Source organism: Echiichthys vipera, assembly GCF_963691815.1.
Source record: "Echiichthys vipera genome assembly, chromosome: 15".
Lineage (NCBI taxonomy): Eukaryota > Metazoa > Chordata > Actinopteri > Perciformes > Trachinidae > Echiichthys > Echiichthys vipera.
This window is the reverse complement of record NC_139840.1, coordinates 22,136,997-22,164,319: the sequence shown is the minus strand read 5'-3', so window position 1 is coordinate 22,164,319 and position 27,323 is coordinate 22,136,997. Positions and strand designations below refer to the sequence as shown.

At 41.6% G+C, this 27,323-nt stretch overlaps 2 protein-coding genes across 2 annotated transcripts in view; one reads left to right on the top strand and one right to left on the bottom strand.

Annotated features, from left to right (window-relative positions):
- Positions 1–1,408: 1,408 nt before the first annotated feature.
- On the bottom strand, positions 1,409–12,851 carry dis3l2 (DIS3 like 3'-5' exoribonuclease 2). The gene is made up of 21 exons (XM_083928842.1): positions 12,782–12,851; positions 10,329–11,062; positions 9,745–9,875; positions 9,594–9,647; positions 9,263–9,364; positions 8,940–9,099; positions 8,700–8,764; positions 8,126–8,355; positions 7,857–8,030; positions 7,627–7,706; positions 7,405–7,517; positions 7,184–7,291; positions 6,815–7,048; positions 6,522–6,601; positions 6,171–6,354; positions 5,819–5,905; positions 5,450–5,597; positions 4,985–5,115; positions 4,531–4,635; positions 4,177–4,281; positions 1,409–3,836 (listed from the first exon to the last, which is right to left on the bottom strand). Exons 2-21 carry the CDS (start codon positions 11,035–11,037, stop codon positions 3,738–3,740), a joined length of 3,099 nt encoding a protein of 1,032 aa, XP_083784968.1. The 5' UTR covers positions 11,038–11,062; positions 12,782–12,851; the 3' UTR covers positions 1,409–3,737.
- A 9,645-nt stretch (positions 12,852–22,496) lies between these two features.
- The window catches only part of gpr158b (G protein-coupled receptor 158b), a gene marked incomplete at both ends in the record, with an annotated part of 61,712 nt that continues 56,885 nt past the window's right edge, over positions 22,497–27,323 (top strand). The window contains one exon of the mRNA XM_083928945.1: positions 22,497–23,353. Within this exon, the coding sequence (XP_083785071.1) occupies positions 22,497–23,353 (857 nt within the window). The remainder of the gene's footprint in view (positions 23,354–27,323) is intronic.

Here is a 27,323-nt window from a genome sequence, read left to right as displayed (position 1 = left end):
AAAGGGTCCTGAGATAACCTTTGTTATGATTTGGCACTGTAAATAACATTGAATTGAATTGAATTGAATTGATTGACAATTCGGGGGCGGCAGGAGCTCAGTCCATAGGTGACTCGGCTGGGAACCTGAGGGTCGCCAGTTCGACTCGGCTGGGAACCGGAAGGTCGCCAGTTCAAGTCCCTGTGTGGACCATGAATGGAGCGTGGACTGGTGGCTGGAGAAGTATCAGTTCATCTCCTGGGTACTGCCGAGGTGCTGTTGAGCAAGGCACCGAACGCCCAACTGCTGGGGGCGCTGATCCCCCTCACTCTTACATCTCTCCTGTTTGTGCATGTGTGTATTTCGGGCCTGTGTGTGTGTAACATGAATAACATAACAGAGTAAAAAACTGAATTTCCCTTGCGGGGTAAATAAAGGAATTCTTCAGTATTTTTACTGCTAAACACACAAACATGAAAACAATTTCCACCTAAAAGAAATGATTTTTTTGGCCGCTTGGGGTCAGCAGAAACAAGCTGTGAATGCAACACTGACATATTATCACTGGACATGTTAGCAAAGAGTTGCGTCGGGCCATTAGAAGAAACACAGTCATTTTTGTGTCTTTTAGCTCTATCCTACCGGAAAGCCCTGATTTTTCAGCAGCTAATTAAATGCTTCACTTGTTCACTAGCTAGTAGCTAACTGTGCTTGCAGTTTGACAGGTAGCGTACGTCAAGTTTAATCAGAGCTTTTCAGTTGTCAACAGTGACAAAAAGTAGGCTACAAAAGCAGTGGCGCTGAAGCAAAATTGTTGAGCTGCGGGCTGTTTGAGTAAAAAGATGCTTTAAATCAGTCATCACCTGTTTCTCAATACAAATTCGACCCTTTCATACAAAAGAAGTCATGCGATCCATTGTTATGATAATAAAAAAAGATTATAGCAGCTTTAAGTAGGCTTCAAATTTCAAAGACAATATGAAAAAGTCATCTAGTAATAAACTAAAAAGTAAATTGTATGTAATATTATTATATTAAATGTAAATTTGATGTATTATTAAAATCTTTCCTGTAAAAAACAAAAATGCTTTCATTTCACGGGGCATTAAAGGCACGGCCATTACCTGTCTCCTCTCTATCTCCTTTACGCTGGTTCAGTGAGTAAAACTCAGATTATCAGTGTTTATTCACAATATAATGTAAACAGAAAAGGGTAGTAACAACGTTGTAGTTGATTCGGGGTCATCGGTGTGTCACTGGCAGCACACGAAACTACTTTAAGTTTGAGCCAAAGTTTTTCCTCCTCATCTTCAGTGATTCTACAATCACCACTAAAATGTAGTTATGTTACTTCTCTGAAGAAAAAGATCAAACGAACACAGTTTGAGTCATTCATGTATATATTTATTCCCCTAGAGACAAGGAGGACTACCATCTACTGGTGTATCATGGTAGAAATAAGAACACTTTGAACAGATGCAAAAGACAGAAATTGTACTTTTTGAATTTTCTTTTGACTTAACTGCATTCTTTTCAAATGTTAGCAAGTTTTATCATTACTTCTCTACTCATCCAATAGTTGTTTTGCATGAACACCTTCGAGGAGCAGTGTGTAGGATTAAGGGTGGATCTACTGGAAAAACAATATATTTTAATGTTTTCATTAGTGTATAATAATAACAACCTGAAACTAAGAATCATTGTGTTTCTGATAGTGAGGGTTAGGGCCCCCCTCCCACAGAGCCTGTCATGTTTCTACAGTAGCCCAGAAGGGACAAACCAAACTTGGCTCTAGAGAGGGCCTTTACCGTTTTCATGTAACCAGAAGTTCTGCTACATGCTCTGAAAGGGAGGGATGACGTCTGTTAAGCTATAATAACTGTTGAAGTTTGTCGCGAACCGGTTAGAAATTAAAGCAGCCTTAAAAAGTCTGCAAATTTATTACATTTAACTTCAGAGTAAAAGAAAGGATGGGGAATTCTGTTGGTTGCAATCTACATCCTCACCACTAGATGTCACTAAGTCTCACACACTACTCCTTTAAGTGTCTGGTTTAAAATACATTTAAAGCTCACATCACAAACTGTCAGTCCAAAATAACTTAAAAAACATTAGCTAAAGGTCTTCCCAAAATCTGACAAAAGCCTAATAAGGCAACCTGTCAGATAAGAGACTGATAACCCAAAAGGTAGCAGCTGTTTTACATGACACTATATGGCAGAGATCTACATAGAGGCACATTGTTAAAACAAAAAGGGAAACCCACAACCATTTTAAAATGTGCAGCTTCAGTAAAAACTTGTTTTATCTTTGCTTGAATAAATTAAGGCTGGATTTCACAGTTGATATCAATGAGGTCCATAAACTATTTGTACTGCACAAATCAAATCTGACCCCCAAAAAATCCCACAAACAGCAGTTGGAAGCACACGAGCGAACGTAAAATTCATTAAGATCTCAAGGCCCCCGAACACTTTCAGCAGCAACTCTCATTCAAGTCATTATCATGTTTTGTATTAAAAACAAGAACAATGAGTTTAGAAATGATTACAGGGATACTTCCCTGATTTAAAGCCAGCTATGTGATGGCAATGTGGGGGGAAACCAACCACCGGTCATCTGCACACAACTGGATTTAAATCAGCAAAATATCTCTTCAAGTGTTTGCCCGTCTTGCTCTCTACATGCAGACAACGTTCCTTGGTTTAGACTACAACAACATGTTCGATCTATGAGACCCTCCTTTAAGAATATAAATAAGTGTAAAGTCCTATGAGCTGTACCCCATGACTGTGGCCTTCAGCCCCTTCATTCCCACCCCAGAAGAATATGAAAACTCTTCCTGTATAAAACACTATAAATACATACGACAACGTAAAAACACCAGGATGGCATGTGGTAGCTGTTATTTTGTCTCTATGCAAACGTTAATACACCTGGTCTGTCAATCTGATGTAGTCAAAAGGTTTTTTTTTTTTTTTTGCTATAACTGCTACATTTTGACTTTTTGATCCATGTAGCTTCACTCAGGACACAACAGGTTAAATCACAGACGCCATAGCCCGTCAAAGACAGCTAAATACATAAACTTGAGTAGTGTGGTGTACTCTATTACTACTACTATATTGCTTTGCAAACACAAATATGGGTCTCTCCTCAATCTAAAATCGGGAAACCGATCATTAATATTAAACTAAAAAATCAGCTTTCACACATTAGACTGTGTACAACAGTTATATCACATCGATAATGGTCCTCATAAAGGTCAATAAATCAACAGCAAAATAAAAGTCATTGCTGCTTTGGTTCTTTCACTGTCAGACCAGAGTTCCAGTTCAATTTGAAATCCGTCTATTGAACAGTGCCTTTTACACCTTATATATGGGATGGGTACATGTTGCATGTTTAGAAATGTGGACTTCCATGTACTACGGAATTGGATGGAAACCAAAGAAACGTTGGGAGAAAAGTTCCTTTCCCAGCAAATTAAAAAATAATCTTGGAAAAGGGCAGCAATCATGTACGCGTGTGGGTTATTTACAGTATGTGGACCAACATAAAACACACTGGAATCCTAAAGGTTAAAATTGAAACTTAAATTTTTTTGAATTTCAATTGAAATCGGACTCTGACCTGATCAGTGATTTCCCTGCTTACAGTAATACTGGTTCTTAAACTACTTCTACCAATCAACCAAAGAGAATGTGAAATTCCAAATGTCCATACAAGTGTCGGTGTGCGCCACAGCACATGTTTAATTATTCGCTCTCCTCTGGCCCCTTGAGCACTGCACTGTATTTCATGGGTGCACTGTCCGCTTTGAGCTGTACCTCCACTAATGTGAAGATTGAAATTACCTGCAAAGTGGAAAGAAATATATATTTATTTTCACAGTTTATATTCTGTCAACGTGCGTAGGTAGACACTTTCTAACATCTTAAGCTAACTGGTCCCTCTCTTCAGGGAACGAGTGAGTTATTTTGTTTAATGTTTGTTTAATATTGATATTGTACTCAAGTCATTAGTAGTTTGGCATTTCTTTGTCTCATCACTGTCACTGCTGAAGTTCCTTCAAACATACGATCACACAGTAAAGGACTATAAAGCCTAAAATAAATTTCTCCATTTGTATGTATACTAACTAATATTTCTATTTTCTTACCGACTATACCAGGACAAAAGCATTTTCAGTCTCACCTGCTCCACTGGAGCTTTCTTTGGGTCCTCTGGTGTCCAAACCAGAGTCAGCTCTGATTTCTTCCCCACCTTACGATGGTGGAATGTGTCCAGGCCCGCAATAGACTGAAGGTGGAAACAAATGGTTTCAAATGGTTTTAGATGAAACTGACACTTAATCTACTACCGTGGCATGGACCATTTGAACGGTTTTATTTTGAATTGTCACACCATCGGTCTCTGGACTGTCTAATGTCTCTCTCCTGAATTAACCTAAGTTTGGGGGTAAATACAGTAATAGGGAATAACAAATGGGCAATATCAGTATATTTAGTCTGAAACTGTCCCCTGTGAATGGAGTGTATTGGAGCTGACCTTGCAGTAGATGCGTTTCTGCACTCCGTAACGGAGAACCAGCACATCAAAGGACTGATCCAGCACCCCCATCACCATGGCCTCAGAGTCCAGAGGGCCACACTCCTGTGGAGCACACACCAAGAAAATACATCAGTAAACCGACCTGACATTGAAGAACTGATTTAAGCCCTTGCTAATTTTGCATTTTAGGTATTTCGATGAATGGCTGAGCACTTTTTGTTTTGAAAGGATACCATATCCATAGAGGGTTGTCCCCGACAATATGAACCATAACTGAAATCATAACTGGAATAAATGTATAATGCCAAAGAAAAAAAAACATCTAAAAAGGTTAGTTATTAAATGCATGTGAAGCTACATTTCATGTTAGGTTGACCAAGTATTTAAAGTAAAAGCAAAAGACAAAAATAAACATACAGCTTTGACAGAAGATGAAAAGTATGCATCCCACCTTCACAAACACTCCAAAGAAGAGTTCAGAGCTGAGCTCCTGGACTCTCTTGGACAAAGTCTTCTTGTCATTACAGTGTGATGCCTGTTTTTGCACTTCTTCTGTCGACAGCCCCAACTTAGGCCCACAATCTGCACGCAAACATTCAATGTAGAGACACGAACAAAATGAGTATGAGGGAGAAAAAAAATGATCATACATTAAACTGACTTATAGAGTGGGAGCAGAGGGAATCCGGGACAGCCGAAACAATGACAAAGGAGAAGCACAAACAATGCATCAACTCAATGTGAGATCTGAGGCTGCTTTGTTTTTTTTTTTGTTGCATTTTTCATCATTGACCAGACACGTCCAGCAATACAACCGCAGCACTGTATGAAGCAAACAGCACATTTTATCATTTGTTTAAATGTTTGCGTTTGTATATCTATGTCCAAAGGAGACTTTTGTAGAGAGGGTACGTACTCAGTGAAGAAGCCAACAGCCGGTGGACAATGATGTCCGCGTAGCGCCTGATGGGTGATGTGAAGTGAGTGTACAGAGGAACATTGAGGGCGTAGTGCTTAAATAACTGCTCATCCTTGAGAACACCTGTACAGAAGTACAACGCCATCTGGGAAACACCAATAACCCAATAATTCAGTTTCAATCGCACAAAACAAAATGTTTCTGTAATATGTTAGGATGACATGTTTGTCAATGTAACAGTCTGCATCTCATTTTCCTCAAGACACTGAGGACACACTTGAAAACACTGTCATTCTACGGTTTACAAAAGCAGATGTATTCCACACATACTTAAGAAATGGAAGGTAGAAAAAAGGCAGCTCTGACCTGCATGGGTCTGGAGCACATGTGGGTGAGGACTTCTTTTCTGGCAGCGGTATACTCGTCGTTACCAAGAGTAGTATTGAGACTTTTCTGCATGTTTGAAAAACAAAAAAGAGATTTCAATCATTAATAATGAATTATGAAACTTTTACATCATTTTCAGTAAATCAAAATGACTCAAAGGCATCAGATCCCCTGCGAGAGGGAAATGTCCACATACATCACATTCTTTTATTTGATCACTTCTAAACCGTATCTAAACCTTGTGCCAATGTTGATTATGGCCAAAAAATAATGTCCAGTTTTTCTGAGATGTATGAAACTGGGCTTCATCTGCTGCATTGTGAGTACTGACATGCAACGCTCCTGCAGAGGAGAAATCAAGCTCGATTCCCAACTGGTCGCAAAGCTCCTGCAGCTCATCCACCATTTTGGTCTTGGGTGGAGGGTGGCGTCTGAGCAGGGCCAGCTCAGGGAATCTGCGGTGTAAGTGGTGGGCTGTGGCAATGTTAGCCAGTAACATGAACTCCTCCACCAACCTAGAGAACACAGTTATGGGTGATAGTGTTGTTAAAACCCTCAAACAACAAAAGGAGAAATTATATTTTAAGCACTCCAGACTGATTCACATCAAATAAGGGTTATTTTGGTAAAGAAACAGAAGACATACTGACACGGATGCATCTGAGGTGTGTTTGTTACTCACTTGTTACTGTCTCTGTACTGGTAAACATAGCAGCCTTGAGGCATCATGGTCTCTTTGTCCAGGGTGAAAGACAGTTTCAACTGGAACAAAAACACAAGGCTTGTAAATGAAAGTAATGTCAGAAAGCTGACAAAATGAATAATCATGCTCAAATAATCATCAAAAAATAAAATAAACATGGGTGTAGTGCCAGACCCCTGGCCAGAAGCAACACAGACTTGCCATATTTCCTAATTATGAAGAGAACCCCTACCATAGAGACCAGAGTCAAACACAAGGCAACTAGGACTAACCTGGTCCAGTCTGAGGGCTCCCCCTGAGAAGCGTTGAGACCGGAGGTTCTTGGCAATGGAGTGCAGGTTGAGCACAGCCTGATGGATCTCATCAATGGGGTGCTCAGGATCTGAAGGTGGCAGCTCCTCGGCAGAGAACATCTTATCGGGGGCCTCGATCATGCTCTGAGCATGGTCATAACTCAGCTTCACGCAGGAGCGGATGACTGAGCGACCAAACCACTCACTCAGGATCTGGGGGAAAAATGTCATCTCAATTTCAGCCTCATCAATCAGCCGTCAGACCCTTACCTCCTCATCTCCTGTGAACTTCACATCTCATTGTTTGAGTGCAGCTATGACAGGTCCATGAATTTTAAATGGTCATACCTTCCCCTCCGGTGTGATTTTCCAAATGACAGAGAATGTGAGTCTGTCGGTGAGAGGATTCAGACTGCAAAGCTCCTCACACAGCAGCCTGGGCAACATGGGGATCACCTGGACCAGACACAAGTATAAAAAGGTATGTTTATGAAGCTACAACTGAGAAATTAACAGTCGTGTGAAGTAGCTAATTATATATAGATTGAAAAGTGTCAAGGAGCACTCACCTTTTGAACCATGTACACACTAGTTGCTCTTTGGCTTGCAATCGCATCCAGAGCATTGTCCTCCGCCACAAAATAACTCACATCAGCAATGTGTACTCCCACCTCAAAGTTACCTGTTAAAAACAACATTCTATGACACAACCTTTCCATCCCACAGGAAAAACAGTGTCTATAATAAGAATGCATCACCATCATCATCACTCTGCAGTTAAGTTAGTTTACCATCGGGGAGTTGTTTACAGGACAGAGCATCGTCCAGGTCTCTGGCGGTAGCGGGATCGATGGTGAAGATACACTCCTTCCTACATATGACAAAACAGTGCTTTGTGAGTGACATAAATATTAGGGTTTGGCGATATGGCCAACATCGTATATCCCTATATAGGTCATATTAAGAAAGCAGAAACAAATCAAAAAGCCTACATAAGCATGTAAAGGCTTCACAGTCGTACCTAAGGTCTCTCCTCTTTCCCATCTCCTCAGGTGGGATGGTCCAGGGCAGGTTCTTGGGCAGGCAGTCCAACACCTCATCTGAGAACTCAGAAATATCGACATCGTACTCTATCAGGATGCCCTCTGTCTCCGGCTCGATTTCTCCAGCCTGACCCAGTGTCTTAGCAAGTTGGCTGGAGGAAACATTGGGAGAGAGTCAGGTTGGTTGTTACACTGTTAAAATGGATCCCTGCACTGAACTCTGCTTATAACAGACACACACACACACCCTTCTGCAAAGTTGCTGTCGGCTGCCCAGTTGGTGATCCGACATATGAACAAGGTGTTGGTGTAGTCGCCCGGGCGGGTGGTAAAGTCTTCGGGACAGCCGGGGAGGAAAACGTTAATTCGTGGCACCCGGTGGTCGACGGGGGAGAACATGGCGAAAGGCTTATCTGGTAGAAATTTCAGGAAGCCCGTCACAGCCCTTGAGTGTTTCTTTTCAACAATGTACACCACCTGCCAGAAAAATGAAAATGATTTTGTTTAATATCTTGAGAACAAGTGACATATTTCGGCTGAGGAACAAGTGAAAGACCAAGCAGACCTTTTGTGATCTTAGGATATTGTTAATGCAAAACGTTCTTCTCATGTTGTTGTGGCAACTTAGCATAACTCATTTGGTTTATGATGCAAATAAATCTGCATTTAGTAAAACTGTTTCACTTCAAGGTCAGTGCGTCAGTTTTACATAAAGTTTTTCTTAGGTAAAGGGTTCGGCCTTCAGTGGAGTTTAGATGGATATTAAACTTCCAGGACACACAGTCACATACAGATGTGTGTGTGTGTGTGTGTGCGCTCACTTTAGCCGTCTTCTGGAGTATTTCCCCATTGGGCCGTAGGGTTGAGGTGTCTTCCAGAGGTCCCCCTATATCCATCAGATGAAGGAAAAACTTAGATGTTATAGCTGAACTATTGTTTTTATACGCTCTTCAGGCCAGTAATTAAACATCCAAACACACAGTTTACTGACAACTACTAAATACAAACTATATACTATAATAATAATCATGATTTACAACATCACCACCCCAATACAGTACCTGTGTCCATGAGGGATGCATCCTGGTCACTACACTGGTCTTCCACAGCAGCATCAGGCCTGGGGATGCGCATCGTCTTCTTCTGCGCTGTTTTCACCATGTTTTCTTTCTGGGTCTCTGACTCACTGGTGCCCTCACAGTCAGTATCTGACCTCACAACCTAAACAGACACACACATTCACTACTTGCTGTCCCGTGGAGCTAAAATGGAGGCTGTTATAATAATCAAACTTTGAAAAGAGGATTGTAAAGTTTTAGATCTTGGGCTTGCAAAATTATACTATACACCACATATAAGAAAGGGAAATGTACTTGTAGTCTACCTTCCACTGCTCCCGAGGGAGGATTTGCACCACCACTATGTCTCCGTTCAACGCTCTGTTGCGAGCTACAATCCCATCCAGAAATATATCCCGTGCGTCGACCTGTGAAAATAAAGAGATTGCTCGTTTCCTGCCTTTTCTGTTACTCTGTAAACCTTGACAGATGTTAATCTAATAGCAACCTGACACAACAAACCACATGCTAAGGTATATCAGTTAGTCATACATCATCCCTTAGACAATAGTTTAGCTATAAGAATATTTTCTAAAATCCATTGAACAAGTTGGTGAGGAAGCAAAACCTGTCAAATTATTTCTGGGTTGAACTTACAGGAGATGGGACGAACGCTTCGTGGTATTTCTTTGGGTTGATTCGTAACTGTCCCTGCAGACAAAGCATGTAGAAATGAATCCATCAGTTTATTGCGTTATCCATACTCAGTATAGATTTTTGCTTGGGACCAGTCACGCTGGGTTTGTACCTGTAGGAGCTCTCCTCTTTTAAGGCCATGGGAAACCTCCTCAAATGTCATGTAGGATTCAAACACCTGTTTCTTCGATCCTCTCCCTCCTCTGTTCTTACTCTTGTCAGCAGGAGAATTGGCACTTGAATCTGAAAAGATTTAACTCATTGATTTAAAGGGAAAATTGACCCATTGTAACCCAGGTCTGTGACATGGCAATGTGGGCATTGTGTTCAGATGAATGGTGTCTCGGTGGCGGAAGTCGGAGATTCGTCAAAACCGGTGTTCGGCAGAGCGCGATGAAACAATAAGTTTTGCAGCATTCTGCGGATTTTGACAGATCTCCGATGCTCCGTTCTGCAGGGACTTCTGCAACTGTGACTGCAACTCCAACGCTGTTCATCTGAACACAATGGCCACATTGGCATGAGACAGACCTGGACTAAAATCAGCAAAAAGATTATTCAATTAATAAAATAAAAATATGAATTAATAATAAACTGTCAAATGTGTACAACTACATTATTATACCAAATAAAACAGGTGTACACCTGCTGAGAATTACCATCTTGAAAAATAACCTACAATCACCTACAACCTACCTCTGTGCCTTGACATTTGAGTATCAACCCCAGATTTTAATGTCCCTTTGTGAATTTTCTCCTCCTCTGGGTGCTTAGGCAGATTTTTTTTCTTTGACTTCTTCATCTTCTCTTGCTCCTGTTCACTTGTACTGGCACATCCAACACATGAGTCAGTCTCTTTTGAGGCGACATCTCTGTTAGTGTCCTTGTTTTTCTTCTGCTGCTTCTGGTGTTTCTTTGAGTCGTTCGGTGTTAAAGACCCCAGTTCCTCACCAGACTCCACGTCTCCATCTTGGCTGGTGGCGGTGTCCCTCCTCTGTCCCCATCGTTGCCTGTCAGACACACCCTGCTTCCTTTCACAGTCCTGCTGAGCACTACGGGTGCTTAGTTTCTCCATGTACAGAGACAGTGAACTCTCCTCTCCTCTACTTTTCATGGAGGAGGGGGAGAAGTCACTCGAATCAGAGAAATCATTGGGCACTTGGTCCCTTTTTCGCTGTGGTATGTTCTGCCTGTCACTCTGGGCTTTGAGCTGTGTGCTCGGCCCATTTCCTTCCCTTTGAAATGCTGTGTCCTTTGCATATTGCTCTAGATACAGGCTGAACTTGCTGCTGCAGTGCTGGCTGAGAAGCCTGGCATAGGCATCTTTCTGAGGAGGCGTGCCTGAATGATTCTGGCTGCGCTTCGGCTCTCTATTGTGGTTCTTCGATTGCCGAGGAGGATCCATTAGGCAACCTTTAAAGATGCTGTCTCTGAAAAGGCAAAAAGCATACACTATGAATGCTGCCATTCATGCATGAGTCAGTACACATAACTTTAAAGACAAGATAGCTTAGCAAGGCAACAAAGTTTATAACTCAGTGCACTCAAAATATGCAAAAAAAAATATAGTAGACAATTAATTTGAAAAAATGAAAGCAACTCTTTGCTAGCATTAGCTCATGGCAAGGGGTTTTTACATTTAATAGCTAGACTGTGATATGTATCGCGGATATCTGTAATTCAATTCTTTCTGGTCAAAAACAGCAACTCAGATATCCATAATGACATTCATACTACTCCTAATTACATCACTTTGCCATTCATGTGTATTGGGCTTTCAATTCTAGATATACACTTTAACATTTTAGATATCTAGAATGAAAATTTTGGATATCTAAAACGTACTTCTTACTAGTGAAAAAACTCCCATTTTAGATATATGCAATCTAATTGTTACTAGTCAGAATTTTAATTTTAGATATCCCAAATGAAAAACCATTCCAGATATCCATAATGTAATTTTGACTATCCAAAATACACTCTGACTAGTAAAAATGTCATTTCGGATTTGAACAACTGCAATTTTACTAGTAAGAATTACATTACAGATATGCAAAATGTTTATTCTAGATACCTAAAATGTAATTGTGGATATCTAGAGTTGAATGCTGAATACACATGAATGGTAAAAGTGATGGTATTTGTATTTCTAGTAAGATGTTGTGAATATCTGAAATTATCACTCTGAAGACAGAATTCAATTTTACCTGGAAGAAATGGTATCATGGATATCTAAAATGAAATTACAGATAGGAGGCTGATTTTGTTAAATGTTAAAACTGTTGCAATAACTGTTTTTTCCCCCCAATAGAAATCTACAATCCACAGATAAAGGAATAAAGTATATAAAAATATAATAAATTACAAATATATGAAAATTAAAAAAAATTTAAGGCACTTATTTTTTCTGGGGTAAGTGGAACTGAGTAGCTCAAGTATAAAAGTGTGCATTCACTTGTCTATGACAGGGTTTTTATATAAACATTAAACTCTTCTGTGAAGACATTAAAATTAGGAAGGACTGGGAAAATGTCTTCTTGTGGATGGGTAATTTTCCTATTACTATAAGGAGGTTTATTATAAAGCAAACTGTTTTGTCATGTCGAAATTTTGAAATAATATCTTTGGGTCTAATTGTTATGTATTGTTTAGTTTTGTTGTAGACAACGTTTTCCATGTCTCTCGAAAAAGCAGATGACAATAGTCAAATACAAAACAAATGTAAAATTACTGTTACTAGCTGACTTGTTGCTGGGCGACGTCCACTCATCTTACGTCATACATTAGTTTAGCCATAATTTCAAATGTAAACACAACTGGACGTTAACGTATTTAATTTATTAAAATTACCTAAAATTATATTGGGATGATGACTTCTATGGTCTCAAGACTCCGTATCATCCCATTGTCTTCGGTTTTAACGTCTCGACGAACTCAAATCTCTGCTTAAAAAAATGACCTAAGCTAACGGCTAATTTACCCGTTAACCAACGTTAACTAACAGTTATTAGCATCAGCTAAGCTAACTGCAACAGCAGGTGAAGGTTTAACGTTTACTAGCTACTTGTAATGTCAGACAGAGCCTCACTTCGAAAAAAGACTTTAAACATGGACGGAAAGATTGTCAAACTTCAAATCTTAAACATTACCTTATTGACTGCGTGTAAGTTATATAACTTAGCCGTCGTTTCAAGCAAAATGCTAGCTGATGTATGCACTTCCGTTGTCGTCATGAATGGTAACAGTCATGCTGCCGTTGAGTGCAGTCGGAAATATTAGCATTAGCCGAACGTACAGAAACAAGTAGACTATTATGTTTGTAATTTTGTGTTTTTATGTCTTTTTAATTTTATTTGCAGTGGTTTTTATTTTTACCTGCTCATTTTACTGTTTGGATATTATTTTAATACTTTTATCATGTAAGGTAATTTTGGATTTTGTTTGTAAAAGGTGCTATATCAGATAAACATTAATTCAATTCAATTCAATTTTATTCATAGTGCCAAATCATAACAAAAGTTATCTCAGGACACTTTACAAACTAGGTATAGACCACACTCTATGACTTATTTATGATAAACATAGACCCAACAATTCCCCCGTAGAGTACGGTGGCAACAAAAACCTTCCCTATAACAGACAGGAACGTCAGACAGACCCAGCTCTGTGGAGGACGGACATCTGTCTGCACCGGTTGGGGAGGAAGAAAAGGAGAGAGAGAGAGAAAAGACGGACAGATGGACAGAGAGAGACAAAGACAGACACAAAGACAGAGACAGACACACTTCCGTTTACTATAATAATATCTATAGTAATGTGAATATGACTCATGTGGTGTTATGGCAGTTAATACAGCAGAATAGTAGAAACAAGCACAGCTAAGGTGATAGATTATTACAGTAGCAGGAAGCGTCATGCAGGGCCACAGCAGCAGGCACCACCACCATCAGCAGAGACCTGCGAGACGACAAAACACAAACAACTCCGGGGAAGAAGTTGAATTAGTAACATGCACTGCATTAATATTATTATTATTATTATTATTATTATTATTATTATTATTATTATTACAGAATGGGGAAAGTCACGTTTTCGTGGAAGAAAAATATTATCTGTGATAATATACTAATAACATACGATATAAATGTAGCCCATTTTGCGGTGTCGTCTTATCAAATATTAGTCAAGGACAATGATATTATATAGGTTTTGGATATTTGACTTATTTATCCCTGAAATAGGTTTATAATTAATTTTTTTTTTTTTAAATGGTCCATTCATGAGTCACTCATATTTCTGTGTGTGAATCATCACACCAAAATGAATCAGTATCCTTGTAAATTACCACGAGCCCTGTCATTATTGCAGTATTTACTGAGCAGCTCCAAGACCACAGAATGGGCCTGAAGGGAAACAAAAGAAGGACATAAGCAAGCGACCTCCAGAGGGCAGCAAACACTAAATATTCAACTTATTAGACTGTACAGTGACATATTGCTGTGTGTGTCAGGTGTACAAACAACTTATCCTGTCTGATGACAACGATAGGAAGAAAGTAAACCTAACATTCAGTCAGATGGAAGTGTCAGTGTAACATCTGGGTGTGAGTGTGTGAAGGCAAGGCATGTGTTATTTTACAGTATCACCAGTATATGCAAGGGATTATTTTCTTTCACCTGACAAGCTGATTTCACACCTGTCTGTTCATGCTTGCTTCACTTGCATGGTACAAGACAAGAAGTACACACAAATACACACACGCGTTCTTCAGTATAAGTCCCTGGGGATTGCATGGGTGTGATTTTTGTACAGTCAGATGGTGCTTTCAGACTTCTGAGGATATAATGTAGATGAGGTTGTCGCGTCGCACTTTGAGAGAATCACAGACTTTCTTGCAAAACTCATGCAGAGACACTGACGGATACACGCCTTCATTCGTGGCTGTGATAAAGTTATTTACAGTAGGAGCTTTGCATAATTGAGGAGGATACATATTTGTTTATCTTACCTGTTGCTCATAATCGTCATATGTCACTGAAGTTCACAACAGCGTAAGACTGAATTCGCTTAGCCAGAGGGGTGTAAATGACATTTGGCGAAGTTTACAGGAGAGCCAAAACAAACAAAAAATGACCAGTATTAGCTCTGACTTTTCTGACGTTTATTAAATTATATATTTAATACTTAAACATCAGAAATATCACCCTTATGGTGACAATGGGAAGTCTTTCTTTGAGTGGTGTGTAATCGATTAGGTAACTCTCAAATCAAAATGATTCCTTGTTTCTGTAGTAACGTTAGACAAACCTGGCAACCCGCAATGACCAACGCTATTGGCTGCTACAATGGAAACAGAACATGACAGAAAGTCCTTGTCAAATCCATAAATGAAACCTTTAAAATATTAATTCAGACTAAATTTATGGAAAAGCCATACTTTCATTCTGTACCCCTCAAAACGCCCCCGTGGGTGTATTATTACTTTTAATGTATTATTGTATTCAGTGTCAGGGCTTTTGGTTTTTGATTAATAACTCTGGATTGGTTTTGAATTCACACGTACACTTTTGGTAACAGAGAGATCTCATCAAGAGCTGTAATTTGATAGATATATATAAATAACTGGCAACATCACTAGGCACATATTTTCTGACACCACTCCTCGTCTGTGGAAACTAGTTATAACCCACCTGTGCACAAACACAATTAAGGCTGTAATTGGAATGATTGCATGATTGAATTAAGTCTCAGATGATGTTGTACTATTAAAGATAGAGTAATTGTGTTAAGTGTCATCAGTATATTGGTTGGAAACAGTACTGAAGAAATACTGAATCCAACTTATATGACTATAGGGGGATCATATACTGGTACTGAGGCCAGGAGATATTTCTCTCATATGTTCTCGATGTTGTTTTCTCTCCTCTTTGCAGTGCGTCTTAGTAACTAGTACTGTAGCTGCACATAAGTGGGACCAGTGTAGGTTCTTTCTGTAACTGAGTTTTCCTCCTAACGCTTAAACAACTTAACAAAGTGACACGAACACTGAGCTGTCCACTGGAGTGAATTCCTGGATGAATGTTTTTGTCTATTTGCTGTTTGGCTCGTGATAAACAAACTATCCAACGTTTACACAGGGTCTTGCCAAGTGTGTGCTGGGATAGGCTTCAATTTATTTTGCTTACCATCATCAAGGGGAAAATATGTCTATAGATAAAGAACTATATATTTTTGCCAACAGTTGATAAGATACTGCAACAATACAAATTCAGGCCATTCATTTGGAACATTGTGCTGATATTTGCAGATGAAATAGACTTTCTTTCATCTTCTTTTCTTTTTCATTTGATTGAACTTTCCTTCCGTTGGCAGACTGTATCTAGGGAAATTAACATAGTTACAGTTTTCAGCAGGCTCTGCAGGTAATCTGGCAACAAGAACATTGGTATTTAACATTTAATCATTATTTTGAATCTTGTACTGTTTCCTTACTTTGGATGTTGATACCACCACAAAACTGGTTGATTTGAATCTACGGGCAATTTAGAGTCATCAATTAACCTAACACGTGCATGTCTTTTGGATTGTGGGAGGAAACCGGAGAACCCGGAGAAAACCCACGCATACATGGGGAGAACATGCAAACTCCACACAGAAGGGCCCCAGCCGGATTGCGGACCTGGAACCTTCTCGCTGTGAGGCGACAGTGATAACCACTAAGGGAAAGTTGGAACCAAAATTCAAAAATCCATATTTCTCATCTTACCTGTAGTGCGATTTAGCAATCTAGATTGCACCCTTGATAGATAATACCCATTAAAATCACTAATGAACTGAGATGTTCCAGACCAATAAGCAGCCAGCCCATCAGCCCTTCTCCCCCCACCACCACAATAGAGACTGTAAACCTCCTACCACCACAGGTGCCCCTCCCCAACCCCCTCCACCGACACCTCTGTCTGTCCTTGAGAGAGACGTTAACAGGCTCTTCAATAGACAGAACCCCCACAAAGCTGCTGGACCAGATTCTGTGTCGCCATCCTGCCTGAAGCACTGTGCAGACCAGCTGTCTCCTCTGTTCACGGACATCTTCAACACCTCACTGGAGACATGCCGTGTGCCAGCTTCCTTCAAGGCCTCCACCATCATACCAGTCACCAAAAAACCAGGACCCACCGGATTAAACGATTACAGACCTGTCGCCCTCCTTTGAGCGCCTGGTTTTGTCCCACCTCAAATCAATCACAGACTCACTCCTGGACCCCCTGCAGTTTGCCTACAGAGCCAACAGGTCTGTAGACGATGCTGTTAACATGGCTACACACTTCATCCTCCAGCATCTGGACTCTGCCGGATCCTACGTCAGGATCCTGTTTGTGGACTTCAGCTCTGCATTTAACACAATTATCCCGGCTCGTCTGCAGGACAAGCTGTCTCAACTCAACGTGCCAGACTCCACCTGCAGGTGGATCACTGACTTCCTGACTGACAGGAAGCAGCACGTGAGGCTGGGAAGCCTCACCTCGGACTCCAGGACGATCAGCACCGGCTCTCCGCAGGGCTGTGTTCTTTCTCCCCTGCTCTTCTCCCTGTACACTAACAACTGCACCTCCAGTCACCAGTCCGTCAAGCTCCTTAAGTTCGCGGATGACACCACCCTCATTGGACTCATCTCTGGTGGGGATGAGTCTGCCTACAGATGGGAGATCGACCAACTGGTGACTTGGTGCAGGGAGAACAACCTGGAGCTAAATGCTTCAAAAACAGTGGAGATGACTATAGACTTCAGGAAGAGCACAGCCCCACCCTCCCCCATCATCCTGTGTGACTCTCCAGTGGACACTGTGGAGTCCTTCCGCTTCCTGGGAACCATCATCTCCCAGGACCTCAGGTGGGAGCCAAACATCAGCTCCATCATCAAGAAGGCTCAGCAGAGGATGTACTTCCTGAGGCAGCTGAAGAAGTTCAATCTACCGCGGACAATGCTGGTCCACTTCTATACCGCCATCATCGAGTCCATCCGCACCTCCTCCATCACCGTCTGGCACGCTGCCGCCTCTGCCAAGGACAGGTGAAGACTGCAGCGTATCATACGTTCTGCAGAAAAGGTGATTGGCTGCAACCTCCCTTCTCTCCCAGAAATCTACTCTTCCAGGACCCTGAGGAGAGCAGGGAGGATAGCTGCTGATCCCTCCCACCCTGGACACTACCTGTTTGAACCTCTCCCCTCTGGCCGGAGGCTGCGGTCCATCAGGACCAAAACCTCCCGCCACAAGAACAGTTTCTTCCCCTCTGCCATCAGGCTTTGGAATTCTGCTTAAGACACTTAACGGTCATTCGTTATATTAACGACATCTGGAACTCATACGTTATATTAACGTACCCAAATCACAGGTGTTATATTAACACCCCCCCCCCCCCTTTTTTTTTTTCACTGGACACTTTAACTTGCACATTACCACCTGCACTGGTCATACAAATACAGTCACTTATATTTCATGTATATAATTCAATGCAATATGTTTAGTTTGCTTGTGTTCATGTTTATATTTATGTAGGCACTGTCAAATCAAGTCAAATTCCTTGCAATGAAAATTGTCTGGCAATAAACCTGATTCTGATTCTGATTCTGATTCTGATTTGTGGATTAGTATGGTGATGGCATGCTACCAACAACCATGTCTGTGGATTATCTTGAGTAATCAGGTCATGATTTCTGGAGAGAGATTGTATTACTTGGTGCTTTTAGCACCACGAGCCGAGTGCCATCAAGTCCTGTTATACTCCAGAAAAGGCAGATATCTCTACAGCTGATATTTCCGACTCTGGGTAACTCACACTAAATCAATCTAGATCGATAAATAGCACTACAGGTGAGAGGAAAAATATGTATTTGTAAATTTGGGGGTGAATTGTCCCTTTAAAATGTCTTGTCGTTTTTATTTTATAGTTTCCCCATCATTCTTCTTCATCATTTTCTGTTACTTTCATGATACCCTATTGGCAAGTCTACAGTGGCTATAAAAGGAAAAGTTACAAGGAGCCACATCCATCACTATCAAACTTACTGTATGTTAAACAAAGTCAGTAGGTCTTAATGCACTTCCTTCAGCTGCCCGGCAACTAAAGTGTAAAAATATTTCCCACTTATGGAGCTTTGATGTAATTGACGTCTTCTGTGAGCGCAGATGGAGAGCTGTGGCTGAAAATGAAGCTTTCAACATCAGAAGACGCTGTTATGACAGTAAACTGCTTCACATAAAACACCAAAATTCATACTGAGTGAGTGAAGAGAGATGACTGGAATTTGGAAGTTCTTTTAAGCCTCTGAAAATATGCTTATTTTCTGTCAACTCAAGATTGAAGTCATAAAACACATATCCACACACTTAGAGAACGCTTATGGAAGTCCTACTCAACAAACATATTTTTTGTAAACTTTTCTGTTGAGCCCCGGTCGCCTTCCTATGACAGCAACTTTACTTTACTATACTCAAATATACCTCCATGCATGGGCCGGGTAGATGTAGCAAAAAAAGAAAGAAAGAAAGAAAGAAAAGGCATCAGAGAAAATGTTGCCTATGAGCCCTTTTTTCCTCTCCTTGGTATTTTCTGAAGAAATCTAAAGGAACCTCTGGGAGAACACAGCGTGGGTGAAAGAGCGGCTGGTACAGCAGCCTCTCTACCACTGTTGCGGTTGTACGGACTTGAGTTGTAAAGCATGCAGATGAAGCAGCAAATGCCTATCAAATATTCATTGGGCCAGGGGAGGCAGTGCAGCGTGTAAAAGAAAAGAAAATAGAGGGGGCAGGAGCAGTCGCTTCGTATGGTTTCTCAACTCTTTCCCTCTGATGCTCTCTGTACCTCTGCCTGGTACTGTCTCTATTCCTCCACCGAATTCACCATGTCCACCACGCACACACACCTCTTTTTCACTTACGCAATGAATAAAAGAGTTGCTAATTTAATGTGATTAAAGTACTTTCCATCTCCAGTTATCCATCTGCCTATGAATATCTAATATCCTCACTGTGTCTGAATATAAAGCAGATTTGGCACAGATGGATCGGTATGTGAGTGTGAATGTGCGTGAGAGGTGAATACTGCAGGTCTTATGCTGCAGGGCCAGACAGGCTAGACTTCCTCACCACTGGCTGCAGCGGGCAGCACGGGGAGATCTCTGCGGTCGTCACCTTCCACTGCCATGGCAACGGCCTGCGAGTCACCCCGGGCGGGCTGCACACTGCAACGCCCATTTACAGTCCAGGGCTGTCTCCTGATGAGCCCTGGAGAATGTCAGAGCAGACCGAGATTAAGCAAAGAGCCACTTGAGGTCGTGGTTTACAGGGATTTTAGAACAGCTAAGGGGCATTATTAGGGCACGGTGCGGAGCTAAACACAAACATTTAAAAACGATGCTTTCATGGCTTTTAAAAAATAATTAACGACAGACTCTTCAGGTAAACGCAGACAGGTGGCACAGAGTGGGGTGTCTAACCTCACTCATCAGTGTGAATGAGTAAGAGTAACACGCAAATGTTCATCTCCCTGGTTTTCCCTATTTACATTTTCCTAGATTTGTTTATTTATATCCGTTAACTGTATATAATATATACACTGGATGGGCATCCTTTTGTGTACTTACTTGCGTCCTAGTTCCATCAAAGAAGGGCTTCATTCTACAGCGGGATATTTTAGTTTTGGGAAAGCCTCAAGTCAAAGTTTCATACAAATCCTGTTGGTTTGTAGTATTCAGTTGTATGAAATGTATATTATGGAGCTTCACTCTGTATCTCTGTCTTCTAACTCTCATCCTCGGTCCGTCAGTTTAGGTCTTCATAATGCAATAGAAGCTACAGAGGAGAATTCACACATTCTTCACCTGTAATATGATGCAATATCAACAGCAGCAGCAGCAGCAGCTAGGTTTCTGATCCTGGACATCTCTATCAAACTCCTCCACATCCTGTCACTGTCTTCTCCGCACCAACTAAGCTGAAGGTGACTGCACTTTGTTTGTTTGCCTGAACATTGGTACATTTACAATATCGCCCACTGCTGTGTCTACAAAAGCGTCTCCATCTGATCCCCAGTAATGGAGGACTACATGGCAATACAGTTTATCCTCTGTGCTGCGGACTGAATGAGTGTCTCAGAAGAAGGGTCTGCTATTCTCATAAGCAGCAACATAGACTTCGGTGTATGTCTGCAATATGCACGCTATGGAAGGTGTAGGAGACTTACCAAGAGGGTTTCCCCATCTGTATTCTACTGCCATTTGTATTTTCTACATATTTAAAGGCCCCATACTGTAAATATAGTTTTTTTAAATTATACAACGGGACGAGATGCTATATGAATACTATGAAAGTATCAGCACACTCAATCCACAGAGAAATGCACACAGCCCGTATTCAGAAACTGTGTCTTTAAACGAGCCGTCAGAACTTCAGTACAGTTGTGATGTCACAAATACACAATATAAATGTAGAAAGCTGCAGTGACGCGGCAGAGATGCCGAGAGTGCAGATGTGGAAGACCCGGAAATGCTGACCCATCAGAGCAGACTGGTCTTAAAGAGACAGGTGGGCAAGAGTTTGAAAACTGGTATATTCAGATTTCTTTTTTTTACATTTAAGCATGTAAACATGTTCTAGTGTGAACCTAAAACCTAAAATAAAAGTCTGAACCTTAAAATGAGCAGAATTTGTGCACTTAAAATTTCAAAATGCACATGTTGCTGACTTCAATCGACCAAAAAGTGTGTGTGTGTGTGTGTGCGTGCGTGCGTGCGTGTGCGTGCGTGTGTGCGTGTGTGTGTGTTAGTGCGTGTGTGTGTGTGTTTGTGCGTGTGTGTACAAATGTGCATCTACATTCTGTACAACATAAGACACCCCCTCTATTTGGATAGATTTTGGATTTGGGTAAGCAAAAACTCCCCGAAAGACCCCTTTAACTTGGGGTTCACAGTGACATTACAATATGGGCGATGAGAATAACAGAATGATTGATACTGTAATAAAACCAGAGTTTCATTTTGGTGGGAAAACGTGAGGTTTAGTAAAGTGAGTCTATAGTTTTAGGAAGCAGTTGGTAACTTTGGGTTCATTTCTAGAAATGTGGGGGAAAACTGCACATCCTGGGTTTATTTATCATACACATATGGGCGTAATGTCTAGCTATCCACATACTTTTCGACATAAACTGTACACAGAAGAGTATTTTGTATATTCAGGCTGCTCCTCCATCCTGACACTTATTCATCACCTCCACCACCACCCTCGCTTTCCTTCCTACGGGTGCTACTTTCAGCACCGGACAGCTCCAGTCCGTCCCACGCTCCGCCCACCTCCGACAGACTGACAGCGAGAAACAACCACACGCACCGGTGGGCGACAGTTTGGGTGGCCTATTAGGATTTTACTGGGAGGGACGGAACTTCAAGAACAATTTACTCCGTCCCTCGTCATCCTACTCCTCTGTCTCACATGGATTTCTCGGGAAGGAGTTAAAAAAAAGAGAGACGCTCGGATATAACGTCGCTTCATGTGAATGGATTGCGCACTGATGGGGAGTCAGTGTTGTTTCCTTATGAGTCAAGAGGCTAGAGGTGTTTTTTTTTGGCGACTGTCGATACTGTAAAAACGGAGAAGAAGAGAGGGAAAGTCTGCTCTGCACAGGATGAGAAGTGGAAAGGCTCCGTTTTGATCATGGGGAGGAGATTCGGAACATTCCCTGGTGTGTGCTTCTTAAAGTGTTTCTGATCCCCCGCAGCGGCAGAAGAAAGAGAGTGGCTTTGGTTATGCTCGCCACAGTTTGCCAAGTGCCCACGGTTCCTTCTCTGCGCCTGTAAAACGGAACGACATGGCTCTGCTGGTCGTCCCGCTGCTTCTGCAAACTGGGCTCGTTTTGGGATCAAACTACGGTTATGTGGAGTGGTCTGATAACGAGCGGGAAGAGAAGAACCCCGCGGTTTTCAGCACCCAAAACATCAACAGGGAGCCGCCCCACCACCCGACCTACTACTCGCTACCGTCCACCGAGCGCGCGGTGGTGGCGCACAAAATTGAGGAGGACCTGCCCAGGGTGGTGACGGCGTTCCTGCACACGGGAGACTCCACGGCGCTGAGGCATGTCAACTGTTCGCGGAGGTACGAGCTGAGCAGCCTGCGAGGCGGCCTGCACGTCGCTTCCCACTACTCCCTGCACAGCATCTTGGACACTGTAGCGCACGCCACAAACTTCCTGAACATGATCCTGCAGGCCAACAGGTCCCGGGAGCAAACCCCGCGGAGGGACATCCACTGGTACCACGCGCTGGTCCAGAGCATCCTCGAGGGGGACCCCAAAATCCACAGGGCGGTGGTGATCTTCCACGCGGACGCGCCGACGCAGGGGCCCCACGTTTTCCTCCAGGCGACCAGAACCGAGAAGGAGGTGTTGCTGCAGGACCTGTCCGGCTCTGCGCACCGTCACCTGAGGAGCAGGAGCCCGGAGTCCGACTGGTTTAATGAGTTTAGGGACGGGAGGAGACCACACATGCACAGAAGAGTCCCGGAGGCGTCGGGCACCCAGAGTGGAAGTTACCTTCTGGACAAAAACCAGATTAAGTGGTCGGCACCGTACCTGGAGTGTGAGCACGGGGCGTTTGTGCCATATTGGCTGCTCACTTTGTCTGCTGGCTTCTATGGACTGAAGAGCAACTCTGCGCCAGAGTTCAGGTGAGAGGAAGTGTGTGTGTGTGTGTGTGTGTGTGTGTGTGTGTGTGTGTGTATGTGTGTGTGTAAGAGAGAAAGAGGGTGAATGAAAGCGAAAAAGAAATAACATGTATGTTGTTTGATACGTTTTGTGCACTTTTTGTTCTCAAAATGCATTAAATGTGTATTAAATTACATTTACAATTACATTAAAGGTCATAATGCTCATTTTCAGGTTCATACTTGTATTGTGTGTTTCTAGAACATTATTTTTCTAATACTGTCTGAACACACATATTTATTCACCCTCTGTCCAAACGCTTAGTACCTGCCCCCCTCCAGTCTGCTCTGATCGGTCAGACATGTGACTCAAGTCATTTGGTCCAAGTCTCAACAAGTCCCAAGTCCCAAGTTCAATACCCAACCCTAAACCATCCTAACGGCTTGTTTAAAGGCCCAGATTTTGAATACAGACTGTGTTCATTTCTCTGTGGATTGAGCTACTTTCACTCATCATAATAGCACCTCCACCTGCTTTTATTATCAAAAAATTACATTGAAAACAATTTCTTTTACAATGGGATTTTTTAAAGGTATTCAAGACTTTTTAGGCTACAAATATGCAGCATGTTTATCACTCAGCATCTGGAACTAAACATCCCACATTTGATTGACAATAATGTTCGGAGACTGAGGTAAATATGGATCCTGATTATCTGCAGCCTTGATGCAAGGCGCAGATGGTGTAAAAGAGGCCTCGCATACACAGGTAGACCTTTCTCATTTGATATGCTCGCCTGTCAAAGCACAGCTGTGCGTCTCTACTGCTGCAGCCTACCATTTAATGAACAAGCTTTACACAGTGTGATTGTGAGTGAAGGGATCTATACATGCTGGCATTCGTGCTTTTGTTAAGGGCATAAAATCACCCAAGGATCTCATATTTCAAGGCTCTGGTCCAAGAGTGTCCTTAAAAAAAAAAATCAATGAATTCATGAATAAACAATGAAACAATAAAAACTGCAATATGAAGCCACTCTCAATTTCAGGTGCACTTCATCTTTCTTCCATCCCATTGAGAAAACAATTTTTGGAGCCAATATTCCACCACAAACACACATAAAATCGACCTTTACTGAGACTGGAGAATAAAGTGAGCCATGTACTGTATGAGTGAAACACTTCACTGCAGTTTAGAGTCTTCTACAGTTTCAATTTGCTGTAACAGCTCACATATTTCTGCCCGTTTGTCTCCAAAAATGACTCATTGCCTGTGTGAAACAAAAAAGAGCTGAAAGATCTGCTTGTGTCAGTTGCCCTTAGTGTCAGTCAGTGTTAAGTTTCATTCAATTAATTCAGGAAATTCATTCATAATTAATCAATCGACTATTCAAGCTGAGCCGAGGGTTTTTGAGTGAGCATTGAAATGATTGATGTTTTACCAGTGTAGCTAGTGCATTTAAGTTAGACTTGTCAATTGTAAGTGTCTTTAAATATTTATCAATTACCTTTGGAAATCACATGAACCACCTTGACACCCACCACCACAAGAACAACAACCGGTTTCTTGTTACAAGTAATGTAACATTTAAAAGGTTATTTTTTAAATGGTGTCCCATTGTCAGATGCAGTACTCCGCTGAAAACCCACTGTGACTACATGGCATCACTTAAAGCAAACTTCAAGGTGAACAATGAGAGCAAAACGACATCTATGATCTGTTTTAACTAAATATTCTCTGGATTATTTAGCTGAAAACACAAAAACACAGATCGAACACTACCGAGGCTGTGTGTAACTGGGAGGCTTAAGTTATTTTCACTGACACAGACTTTAGCACTTCAGATAACAGACACAAACATGTGAAGTAACCACAGAGACCTCTGCATCTCTGCAATGAGCCTCTGCAGAATGAAACACTGATTCATTTACTTATTAATTGAAGGTCCCAGGATCGTTCCGGCCCACTTTTACCCCTGTTGATATGCAAATGAACGTATATTATTTTTTTCCAGGGCTCTCATCGGTCTTCATCAGTGGTCTCTGTCACTTTTTAGACTTTTTCTCCAGAGCATTCATGCCTCATTTAAAGTCGAATTGGAAGACAAAGTTCGAAAATGCTACGGATGATATCATAACTGCTACTGAGCTCGCTTGTCAACAGATCGATCTGTCCGACAGCTGACTGAACTGAGCAAATAGGATCTGCTGAAGAAGACTGTGTCATACAGTTGAAAGCTACTGAGTAATGTAAGAAGTGAAGTCAGCAACAGTTGATGTCAGCAGAGGGATCTGAGTCCGAGGGGAACATGAGCGCTTGTTTAAGACCAGAGTGTGTTTCGTGCAAAGGTACAATCCCCAATGGGCTGCTGCAACTACACAACTGGGAGCATGTGGTTGTCCTCCTCACTGTTCTTCTTGTAATGTGAGTGGTGACCAGCAGCTTTTCTGCGTCTTTGTGCACTCAGTCCTGTGACGACATTTCTAAAAATAGAGAATTGGTTGTCTCTGAACAGAAGAGCATCATGGTGCAGATAATGGTTCCAACATGTCTGCTACCTTCTTCCTCAAGGCAACCTCTTTGTCATCTTTCTCCCCTTTTTCCCTTTTCTCACTGTCCTTCACAGACCACATTTAAAGCTCAGTCTGTGGTCAGTGTAGATAGTTCTGGTGATAGCTTTATTACTACAGGACAGAGGCCAAAATGCACGTAACGCAGATTTGAATCAGAACCAAGAGGTAGGGAGGGAGAGCGAGAATGACTAGTTTACATTCAGTACAACTGGTCGAGCAAGTCAAGCTAGGATTTGCAGGTTGCTTTAAACATGCAAAAAGTAACATTTTCTGTAAATTGAAAAAAAAAAAGACAATTTCTATGAATATTCAGCCTCTACCAGCCTCACCTTGAGTTACACAGGAACAGCACAAAACAGAGCACATAAAGCTGATGTTGAAGCTTTCTTTTTTCAATTTATAATAAAAAACAATAAGTCTCCCTTGTTGTTCCTACACTGACCCACAGGGGTGTTTCCTTAACCAGTGTCAGCGAATAAACACATACTCATAATTAAACATATGGCTCACAGTTTTAAATGTGTGGTTAAAGTTGTGAAATGGTTGCAATTTGGTTAGGTTTAGAAAAAAGATCGATGTTTGGGTTAAAATCAGTATGTTTGTTATGTTACTTAACTTACGCACATGATAAAGTTACCTACATGACGTAGAATGTGACCACATATGTAACTTGACTTACAAGTTCACTTATGTACGTCATTTTAAAATAGTTAACGTTGAGAACAAGCAGCTTTGTTACTCTGAGCTATGATATACTGCTCGCAGCAATACTTATTCTTTTCTGTGGCTGGGGGGCGTGTTCATTTGTTTAAAGTGGTAAAAATAGGTCAATATGTCACAGGCATCTTATTGATTGTTTTCGGGTATTATCTGACTGCACTTCGTTGCTAAAAGTAAAACTATTCCCAACTTTTAGTTTGGCCACATGCGAACAGACATCACACGGCAGCTCACCCGTGGCCGCACTTCGCCGCTGCTTGGTTTATTTCCCTGTTAAACTATGTCACATAGAGTGCTTTCAGCTCTGACAAAATGTAGCAGTAATAACAGTTGTGCGTTAAACACCCTGTTGTGTACGCAAGTGCATTGCCTTTTTAATACCTCTTGTTCAAATACATGTTGCTGCTGATTGGGTAACACGTCTGACACATCCACCAAACGGGAGAAAACGTACCTCAAAGCCTATTGCACACTGTTGCACACCGTTTCAAGGCAACACGTCATTCAAACCAGTAGTAAACTGTAATGAACTGTGCACACTGTTCTGAGATTAAATGACTGACTTCCTCCTTTGCTCCCATCATAATAACTATGGGTGCTGCCACTATAAAAGTAAATATGGGTCATAATAAGCTGCCTTTGCTCTCAAAAACTGATACATTTTGATATGATCTTAAAGATTATCAACAACAGCCCCGGA

Excerpts from the sequence above, each read along its gene's own strand:
- dis3l2 (XM_083928842.1), bottom strand. The coding sequence starts at position 11,037 with ATGGATCCTCCTCGGCAATCGAAGAACCACAATAGAGAGCCGAAGCGC. Across the intron at positions 8,765-8,939 it reads TGCATCCCTCATGGACACAG|GGGGACCTCTGGAAGACACC; the intron begins GTACTGTATTGG and ends TGATGGATATAG. Across the intron at positions 5,906-6,170 it reads CCTCTGCAGGAGCGTTGCAT|AAAAGTCTCAATACTACTCT; the intron begins GTCAGTACTCAC and ends TCAAACATGCAG.